This window comes from Falco peregrinus, chromosome Z, assembly GCF_023634155.1.
Source record: "Falco peregrinus isolate bFalPer1 chromosome Z, bFalPer1.pri, whole genome shotgun sequence".
NCBI lineage: Eukaryota > Metazoa > Chordata > Aves > Falconiformes > Falconidae > Falco > Falco peregrinus.
Genome location: NC_073739.1, coordinates 48,858,590 through 48,869,071, shown reverse-complemented (window position 1 = coordinate 48,869,071; position 10,482 = coordinate 48,858,590). Strand labels below are relative to the sequence as shown.

The 10,482-nt window shown below is 39.3% G+C and overlaps 1 protein-coding gene and 2 non-coding genes across 3 annotated transcripts in view; all 3 read right to left on the bottom strand.

Annotated features, from left to right (window-relative positions):
- Positions 1-10: 10 nt before the first annotated feature.
- Positions 11-10,482, bottom strand: part of HAUS6 (HAUS augmin like complex subunit 6) — a 46,741-nt gene continuing 36,269 nt past the window's right edge. Inside the window, 13 exon segments of the mRNA XM_055790307.1 lie at positions 11-619; positions 621-827; positions 829-1,005; positions 1,007-1,032; positions 1,416-1,551; positions 2,430-2,572; positions 2,575-2,614; positions 3,275-3,347; positions 4,735-4,825; positions 5,963-6,943; positions 7,328-7,490; positions 8,339-8,524; positions 9,185-9,257. Of these exon segments, the coding sequence (XP_055646282.1) occupies positions 29-619; positions 621-827; positions 829-1,005; positions 1,007-1,032; positions 1,416-1,551; positions 2,430-2,572; positions 2,575-2,614; positions 3,275-3,347; positions 4,735-4,825; positions 5,963-6,943; positions 7,328-7,490; positions 8,339-8,524; positions 9,185-9,257 (2,887 nt within the window). The 3' untranslated portion in view covers positions 11-28.
- On the bottom strand, positions 3,421-3,550 carry LOC129782823 (small Cajal body-specific RNA 8). Its single transcript, XR_008744955.1, has one exon. It is a non-coding gene; the product is annotated as a small Cajal body-specific RNA 8 (non-coding RNA).
- LOC129782822 (small Cajal body-specific RNA 8) lies at positions 9,331-9,460 on the bottom strand. Its single transcript, XR_008744954.1, has one exon. It is a non-coding gene; the product is annotated as a small Cajal body-specific RNA 8 (non-coding RNA).

Genomic DNA, 10,482 nt, shown 5'->3' with positions numbered 1-10,482 from the left:
AGTGGCAGAATAGACAAAATCTTGTTGCTCAAGTACGGGGACACTTACCCTTCCATCTACGTACTACGTCTGATGGGATTTTGTGTACCATTGATGCCATTTCCTCCAGATGTTGACAGGATACCAGTAAAGATGACAGAGAATTTTTTTTTTCATTAAGAGATTCTGGTGATGGAGTCTTGGTAAATTCTTCATCCAAACAAAAGTGTTTTGGAGAGCCGCACGATTCATATCTGTTTTCTGTTGCAAGAATTACAGTTTCACCTCCATTATGTGTTTGGTGCAGCTTCTCTTCACTTCCAGATGGAGTCTCTTCCAGCACTTCATAGATGCTGGACACGGACTGTAGATCTAGCTTCGGTGTTCCAGCATTTCCATGATTTTCTGAACCACCTGTTATGTATGTGCTGTCTGTTATACCAAAATCAGACTGTGAGCTTGCACTTAGGTTGAGACCTGCACTATAAAGTTCTGGAAGCGTCTCCTCAAGTATTCCCATGTGGGCAGATTCACAACTCATAGAAACTAAAAACGGTTTAGTGTGCATCACACGCACTGAGGAACTCTGGCAGTGGTCTGAAAGTAGAACATTTGTTCTGCTGTTGTGTTCTGAGACCAGTATCTTCAGTATTCATGCTCCTCTTTATATATTGAGAAGTATGTTCCTTTGGATCTTCTACAGAACTTTTGTTCAAAACAGTACATTTTAATTCTTGTGCTTCAGTTCTCTCACCACTCTCTTGCATTCCCGATGTTTCTGAAACTGGAGATTCAACGTGATCTCCGCTCACCTGCTTGTAAGGTCTGCATTCCATAGAACTTAATGGGGGACTTGCTTTCTGACAAGGGAGGATCGAAGTCAGGTACAGGAGATGCAGGGACAGAGCACACAAATCTAGAGTCTGTTGCCTTCTGCATTGTAAGTCTAGCATCCACTGGCACTTCTATCATTACTTCAGTTTCGGCCAGCTCTACGTCTGATGAGCCCTCAGTCTCAGTAGCTTTTTCTCCATGAGCTTCTAATTTCATTAACTAAACGGAAAACCAAGGTAAAATTTTAGTACTTTCATACTCTCAAATCAATCTGTTTTTCTTCTGTCCCTTCAGTAACGTAAGTAATCCAAGAAGAAAAATGTAGAGCTGCTTTATATGGTTTACGCTTTATTTTCTTCCTCAACACAAAGGGGATACTACTACACAGGAATAACATCAACGTTAAATCAAATTCACAGTATTCACATCTTATTAGGCCTACATCTTATTAGGCCTTCTATGCTGTGTTACAGAGAGAGCCATTAGGATAACCTCCAGCTTCACTGAAATGACGACCTTGTCTTGTGTGGTGTGTACAATGTCAATGAACTAATCACACTTCTAATTAATGAGTATTGCAAAAACAAAGTTGTAGAACTTACATAGATTTTCTGGAGTTCGGGGAATTTCTTTCCTTGTTAAAAATGGGTTCCGTGCCAGTAGGCTAATGAGATCTTCCATTGTCATTCCTTTTTCTTCACCACTCTGAGGCGACTCAGATACCACTGCTTTTGCAACCTGCAGGATGTTAGAGAAGGGCAACTCCTGAGAAAGCAAAATTATAACCTCTTTATTTCTGACAGTTATGGCTTGAAATAAATCCCATTCTCCAAATGATCTGAAGAGTCTGGAATTTCCTGACTCTTCTTCTATCATTTACTACCTAGGCTCACAATGACCACAGTGTCCTACAAACACAAAATGATGACTGGGGACTGAAACAAGACTTCAATTCCAAGTTCTCTTATCATCTTTAAAATGAGAAAACGTCCTCATATAGAATATATTCTAAGACACTAGTCAAGAACTGAATAAGCACGAAGACTAGAGCTGTATTTACGTAAGTAACACGTATTAGGATATGAAAAATAACTCCACCATTTCAGCGAAAAGGGCAATTTACCTTCCAAATCAAGCTGTGGCACATTTTACAGTAACCCTTGCCAAGAAATTCTTCAGTTATATCTTAAATAAAATACCTAAATGACAAAATACTTAGATTCCTGTTTAAAATTTCCCAGCCCCTGTTAAATATTTAACCTGCGTAACTTCAGAAACTAAAAGGACTGCTGAATTCTTCATATATGCAGCAGTTCATGGATTAAAGTATGAGAGGTGATAAAATCACACCCAACGATTCTACTGAAAGTATTACTCACTTCACCATGATTTCTAAGTATAATAACTGCACAAGTTTCCATGCTTTCAGGGTGTACTTCATTGGGCAGTCACTGCTAAAACTTAGTGCCACTGATTACTATCTAGCAGAAAAAAATAGCTTTTGACATACGTAGATTACAAGGAGAATTTTATGATATAATTGGTAAACTGTTCTCTGAACTTAATGACCATTTATTTAAAAATACACAAAAAACTTTAAAATAGTTTTCCCTAACCTCTTCTGCCAGTTCTTCTGTGAATTTCTTAAGAGGGTCTTCTTTTTTGACAGGAGATTCTCTCTGGATAACATGATCATCTGCATTCTGCCATGTTTCTGAAATGGCAGATTCATCCCTTTCATCTTTTAAGATCTCTGGAGCACAGGCTCTTCCTTCCCCTTCAGAGTTTCAGTATGCAAGTTCTGGAGGAATCACAGGAATTCTTAGAAATTTCAAACTCAAGTGTCAGAATAGCGGCATGAATACACCGCTGTACAAATTCTGAACAGCAATGGCCCGACTAGTTAATAAAAGTATTTCAGTCTTGAACTCTAACTAAACACAAAATATTTTTACAATCCTATTTTAAGTAGCACATAAGTAGTGGCTACAACAGTGTGTTGCACAGAAAACAGGTGACTCATCTGCAACTACCTTGAACACGCTACGCTACAGTGAACAACTGTGCAATGGACAACTGTATCTCCAAGCTGCTATTAGGCCATGCTATAGCCCTTAAGTTCACATACAACTTAAAGAAACATCAAATTCTGATCACTGCTCAACAAAAAGACTGTTTCAGCAAGCAGGGAATGAGCGAGACACTGTATGCTGTACTGGAAATCAGGTGCAAGTGCACCTACTTCCTACTGTCCTTTCCTAAAGCTTAATAAAGTCCCTGACAGTTAGCTTTTGCAGTTTTACAGGACTGACCCAGATGCATACAAATAGTACTTTATAAAACAAACAAACAAACCAACCACACGCCTCCCCCTCCAAATACTAAGTCTAGGCTTCAATCAGTGTAAAATGCAAATCTAAGTTTAACTTCCTTGACAGGTAGGAAATTACTGAAGAGTAACCTTTCCAATTAACAGGTCTCTGTTTTCAGATGCTTCTGACAACTCCAAAGGCACTGAAGAGATCCCTGGGCGGCTGGGGGAGTGGAAAAAAAATTTAGAGACAAAGTAAACAAGTAGCATGCAAGTCTTAGTAGAAGGCCATTACATATTGTGCGCCCCGTATCTGTCCGTTACGATTTGTCTCAATTCATCCCGGTCATCAGAAGGCAGTTTTACTATAGGGAGAACATGTGACAATTAGAGCAGATTTAGCCCTAGCTGTGTATCAGCCTCCCAAAATGAATGAATTCTGAAACTTTTTCCTTGATTATCCAACAGAAAAAGATGGGATTTTGTGACACATTTTTTAAACACCTCTTCTGTATTCTGCAATCAAAGGTAAGTGAAAAGTCTTCTGCAGATTTGATAATGTTCTTTTCCCTAGATACCCTTCCATTGAATGGCCTCTGGCATCCACAGATCTGTTCCTACATGAACTCACTGATATTTAACCTGGCTGCCAAAAACCTCAGCCTTACCACTTCTGAGGAGCATAGTGATAATTGTATAGCTCTCCAAAATGTAAGATGCAGCCCGCACCTGTAGGATAGAACGTTAATATTTGCTGCTACCCGTCTTTAGAATCAAAAGCACACAAAAATCCATGCTGTATTAAGTCACTGGAGAAATCCAGGCTTTCATTGTTAACCCCTTCGACAACTGTTGAGACCCACATGCAACTACAGCTACTGATGTTCTATTACAGGACAGCTTTCCTTTGCTAACTCCTTTTCTCTCCTAGTAGGCAACTTTCAAGTATCTGTAGGAGTCTTATTATGGTATGCAATGTTATTCGAGAAGTCATGAAACGTTCCTGGCCTAAGTAAATGACAAACAAGCCAAAAGGTTTTAAAATACCATTGGGTTGCATTCTGTTCTTTGCTGGAACTGCAGTAAAAGAAATTACAGAACAAAGTTATTTTAGAAGATTCATGCGAAAAGCATTGTTGCAAAGGTTTAGCACCGTAGTTCTGCTTGCAAGTCACATTTATTCGTCTCAGTTTGGATTTAGTTCTTTGGGGTTTTTTAAACACAAAAGAAGGGCTCTTGTCAACGTCTGTCCTTTTATTCTCAGGTTATCCTGAACATATATGCCTACCTCGATCCAATCTGAGAAACAGAATTCTGTTTTCTCCACCCACCTCTTAAAGCTAGAAAGAATGTAGTTAAAAGTGAGACAAAAACCTTGCAATGTGGCTGCTGCACATCCTGTTCAGCACCAGCTGATCAATCAGTCAACAGCTGCAGAAAGCGACGGTTACTTTAGAACCATCTTGCTAAATCAGGTGGATGTGACATGTAAGGAGTGGGCTACTGAAATATTCCACTAAGGATCAAGAGGTGCAATATATTCAACTCCAACAAGTATATTTCTAATTTTTCCCCACTGCTTTTTCATCAATTTCTCATTAACGTCATACCATGTTGCTGGTGCTGCTGACTCATCTATCGTAGTTCCCAATGCCCCGTCACCCTTCTCAGAACGTCTTTCAGCAACAGAGTCACAAACATCTAGAAAAGCAAGTCAAGAGTGTTACTACTGCTTCCACTTTTTTTGCTGAGGGCTTACCAGGTGACACAAGTGACTCAGACCACTTTTGTAGACTATTCACAGGATGGACTTTACAAATAACTTCAAGAAAAAGAAATTAATACCTAGCAGGACAGTGTAATCAATCCTTTTGCGCAGGTACCACCTGCAGCCACAGAGGCTACCAGCAGCCAGCACCTATTTGTGTTGCTCCTAAACGCATGTTTGAAAGGCATGATCCTATCTGCTGCTCTGCATCTACCAATCAATCATGAAACAAAAATGTGTTCCCCTCTCCTCGCAACTACAATCCCAGCCACGTGTCATCATCATCCCCTCCTCTTCACATACACATCACTTGTGTGGTGCATCAATTCCACAATGGAAAATTCTACCTACATTATCCCACCATCTTCATCTGCATTTATCAATAAATACCTCTGCAGATATACTCATCTCTCTGACCAGCGCTGCCTCAGTATAGGCAAGGCAAAGCACACTGTAAGGAAATGCTTTTCGCATTATCACAGGTATACATAGCTCGGCTCAGGGCTCTAGAACAATCAATACCAATTTTGGCACATCACTGGGATAAAGAGCCAAAGTTTAACCTCAGCAGTTCTATACTAACCCTAAGTTTCAGCTTCTGCAAAAATAAAAGGCATTTCCTTTTGTATTTACCTCAACACCACCTCTAAATTCCAAACTCACTTCAAGAAGTTAGGTGAGGTTAAAGCTCATTTTTTTTTAAAGCTCACCACGTTAACAGGCAGAACGTTAGTTTTCTTAGTGGCTCAATTCTCAGATCAAGCATCTTAACAATAACGTAGAGAATGCCACAGACACCAATTTGTCTCAAGCTTTCTGATATTACCAGAAGCTCACAGCATTACTCACATGTTTCTGTTGGTTTTATGTCTCATCGTCTCATCTTGCATAAGGAATAAGCATACAAATAATCTGTCTCCCTACACTTCCACAGCAGGCTTCAGCTATGCAGAGCAGGTTATTTATTTTTATTTTTTTATATATATTTATATTTATATTTATATATTTATATATGTATACCCAGTGGCAGAATAGACAAAATCTTGTTGCTCAAGTACGGGGACACTTACCCTTCCATCTACGTACTACGTCTGATGGGATTTTGTGTACCATTGATGCCATTTCCTCCAGATGTTGACAGGATACCAGTAAAGATGACAGAGAATTTTTTTTTTCATTAAGAGATTCTGGTGATGGAGTCTTGGTAAATTCTTCATCCAAACAAAAGTGTTTTGGAGAGCCGCACGATTCATATCTGTTTTCTGTTGCAAGAATTACAGTTTCACCTCCATTATGTGTTTGGTGCAGCTTCTCTTCACTTCCAGATGGAGTCTCTTCCAGCACTTCATAGATGCTGGACACGGACTGTAGATCTAGCTTCGGTGTTCCAGCATTTCCATGATTTTCTGAACCACCTGTTATGTATGTGCTGTCTGTTATACCAAAATCAGACTGTGAGCTTGCACTTAGGTTGAGACCTGCACTATAAAGTTCTGGAAGCGTCTCCTCAAGTATTCCCATGTGGGCAGATTCACAACTCATAGAAACTAAAAACGGTTTAGTGTGCATCACACGCACTGAGGAACTCTGGCAGTGGTCTGAAAGTAGAACATTTGTTCTGCTGTTGTGTTCTGAACCAGTATCTTCAGTATTCATGCTCCTCTTTATATATTGAGAAGTATGTTCCTTTGGATCTTCTACAGAACTTTTGTTCAAAACAGTACATTTTAATTCTTGTGCTTCAGTTCTCTCACCACTCTCTTGCATTCCCGATGTTTCTGAAACTGGAGATTCAACGTGATCTCCGCTCACCTGCTTGTAAGGTCTGCATTCCATAGAACTTAATGGGGACTTGCTTTCTGACAAGGGAGGATCGAAGTCAGGTACAGGAGATGCAGGGACAGAGCACACAAATCTAGAGTCTGTTGCCTTCTGCATTGTAAGTCTAGCATCCACTGGCACTTCTATCATTACTTCAGTTTCGGCCAGCTCTACGTCTGATGAGCCCTCAGTCTCAGTAGCTTTTCTCCATGAGCTTCTAATTTCATTAACTAAACGGAAAACCAAGGTAAAATTTTAGTACTTTCATACTCTCAAATCAATCTGTTTTTCTTCTGTCCCTTCAGTAACGTAAGTAATCCAAGAAGAAAAATGTAGAGCTGCTTTATATGGTTTACGCTTTATTTTCTTCCTCAACACAAAGGGGATACTACTACACAGGAAATAACATCAACGTTAAATCAAATTCACAGTATTCACATCTTATTAGGCCTACATCTTATTAGGCCTTCTATGCTGTGTTACAGAGAGAGCCATTAGGATAACCTCCAGCTTCACTGAAATGACGACCTTGTCTTGTGTGGTGTGTACAATGTCAATGAACTAATCACACTTCTAATTAATGAGTATTGCAAAAACAAAGTTGTAGAACTTACATAGATTTTCTGGAGTTCGGGGAATTTCTTTCCTTGTTAAAAATGGGTTCCGTGCCAGTAGGCTAATGAGATCTTCCATTGTCATTCCTTTTTCTTCACCACTCTGAGGCGACTCAGATACCACTGCTTTTGCAACCTGCAGGATGTTAGAGAAGGGCAACTCCTGAGAAAGCAAAATTATAACCTCTTTATTTCTGACAGTTATGGCTTGAAATAAATCCCATTCTCCAAATGATCTGAAGAGTCTGGAATTTCCTGACTCTTCTTCTATCATTTACTACCTAGGCTCACAATGACCACAGTGTCCTACAAACACAAAATGATGACTGGGGACTGAAACAAGACTTCAATTCCAAGTTCTCTTATCATCTTTAAAATGAGAAAACGTCCTCATATAGAATATATTCTAAGACACTAGTCAAGAACTGAATAAGCACGAAGACTAGAGCTGTATTTACGTAAGTAACACGTATTAGGATATGAAAAATAACTCCACCATTTCAGCGAAAAGGGCAATTTACCTTCCAAATCAAGCTGTGGCACATTTTACAGTAACCCTTGCCAAGAAATTCTTCAGTTATATCTTAAATAAAATACCTAAATGACAAAATACTTAGATTCCTGTTTAAAATTTCCCAGCCCCTGTTAAATATTTAACCTGCGTAACTTCAGAAACTAAAAGGACTGCTGAATTCTTCATATATGCAGCAGTTCATGGATTAAAGTATGAGAGGTGATAAAATCACACCACGATTCTACTGAAAGTATTACTCACTTCACCATGATTTCTAAGTATAATAACTGCACAAGTTCCATGCTTTCAGGGTGTACTTCATTGGGCAGTCACTGCTAAAACTTAGTGCCACTGATTACTATCTAGCAGAAAAAAATAGCTTTTGACATACGTAGATTACAAGGAGAATTTTATGATATAATTGGTAAACTGTTCTCTGAACTTAATGACCATTTATTTAAAAATACACAAAAAACTTTAAAATAGTTTTCCCTAACCTCTTCTGCCAGTTCTTCTGTGAATTTCTTAAGAGGGTCTTCTTTTTTGACAGGAGATTCTCTCTGGATAACATGATCATCTGCATTCTGCCATGTTTCTGAAATGGCAGATTCATCCCTTTCATCTTTTAAGATCTCTGGAGGCACAGGCTCTTCCTTCCCCTTCAGAGTTTCAGTATGCAAGTTCTGGAGGAATCACAGGAATTCTTAGAAATTTCAAACTCAAGTGTCAGAATAGCGGCATGAATACACCGCTGTACAAATTCTGAACAGCAATGGCCCGACTAGTTAATAAAAGTATTTCAGTCTTGAACTCTAACTAAACACAAAATATTTTTACAATCCTATTTTAAGTAGCACATAAGTAGTGGCTACAACAGTGTGTTGCACAGAAAACAGGTGACTCATCTGCAACTACCTTGAACACGCTACGCTACAGTGAACAACTGTGCAATGGACAACTGTATCTCCAAGCTGCTATTAGGCCATGCTATAGCCCTTAAGTTCACATACAACTTAAAGAAACATCAAATTCTGATCACTGCTCAACAAAAAGACTGTTTCAGCAAGCAGGGAATGAGCGAGACACTGTATGCTGTACTGGAAATCAGGTGCAAGTGCACCTACTTTCTACTGTCCTTTCCTAAAGCTTAATAAAGTCCCTGACAGTTAGCTTTTGCAGTTTTACAGGACTGACCCAGATGCATACAAATAGTACTTTATAAAACAAACAAACAAACCAACCACACGCCTCCCCCTCCAAATACTAAGTCTAGGCTTCAATCAGTGTAAAATGCAAATCTAAGTTTAACTTCCTTGACAGGTAGGAAATTACTGAAGAGTAACCTTTCCAATTAACAGGTCTCTGTTTTCAGATGCTTCTGACAACTCCAAAGGCACTGAAGAGATCCCTGGGCGGCTGGGGGAGTGGAAAAAAAATTTAGAGACAAAGTAAACAAGTAGCATGCAAGTCTTAGTAGAAGGCCATTACATATTGTGCGCCCCGTATCTGTCCGTTACGATTTGTCTCAATTCATCCCGGTCATCAGAAGGCAGTTTTACTATAGGGAGAACATGTGACAATTAGAGCAGATTTAGCCCTAGCTGTGTATCAGCCTCCCAAAATGAATGAATTCTGAAACTTTTTCCTTGATTATCCAACAGAAAAAGATGGGATTTTGTGACACATTTTTTAAACACCTCTTCTGTATTCTGCAATCAAAGGTAAGTGAAAAGTCTTCTGCAGATTTGATAATGTTCTTTTCCCTAGATACCCTTCCATTGAATGGCCTCTGGCATCCACAGATCTGTTCCTACATGAACTCACTGATATTTAACCTGGCTGCCAAAAACCTCAGCCTTACCACTTCTGAGGAGCATAGTGATAATTGTATAGCTCTCCAAAATGTAAGATGCAGCCCGCACCTGTAGGATAGAACGTTAATATTTGCTGCTACCCGTCTTTAGAATCAAAAGCACACAAAAATCCATGCTGTATTAAGTCACTGGAGAAATCCAGGCTTTCATTGTTAACCCCTTCGACAACTGTTGAGACCCACATGCAACTACAGCTACTGATGTTCTATTACAGGACAGCTTTCCTTTGCTAACTCCTTTTCTCTCCTAGTAGGCAACTTTCAAGTATCTGTAGGAGTCTTATTATGGTATGCAATGTTATTCGAGAAGTCATGAAACGTTCCTGGCCTAAGTAAATGACAAACAAGCCAAAAGGTTTTAAAATACCATTGGGTTGCATTCTGTTCTTTGCTGGAACTGCAGTAAAAGAAATTACAGAACAAAGTTATTTTAGAAGATTCATGCGAAAAGCATTGTTGCAAAGGTTTAGCACCGTAGTTCTGCTTGCAAGTCACATTTATTCGTCTCAGTTTGGATTTAGTTCTTTGGGGTTTTTTAAACACAAAAGAAGGGCTCTTGTCAACGTCTGTCCTTTCATTCTCAGGTTATCCTGAACATATATGCCTACCTCGATCCAATCTGAGAAACAGAATTCTGTTTTCTCCACCCACCTCTTAAAGCTAGAAAGAATGTAGTTAAAAGTGAGACAAAAACCTTGCAATGTGGCTGCTGCACATCCTGTTCAGCACCAGCTGATCAATCAGTCAACAGCTGCAGAAAGCGACGGT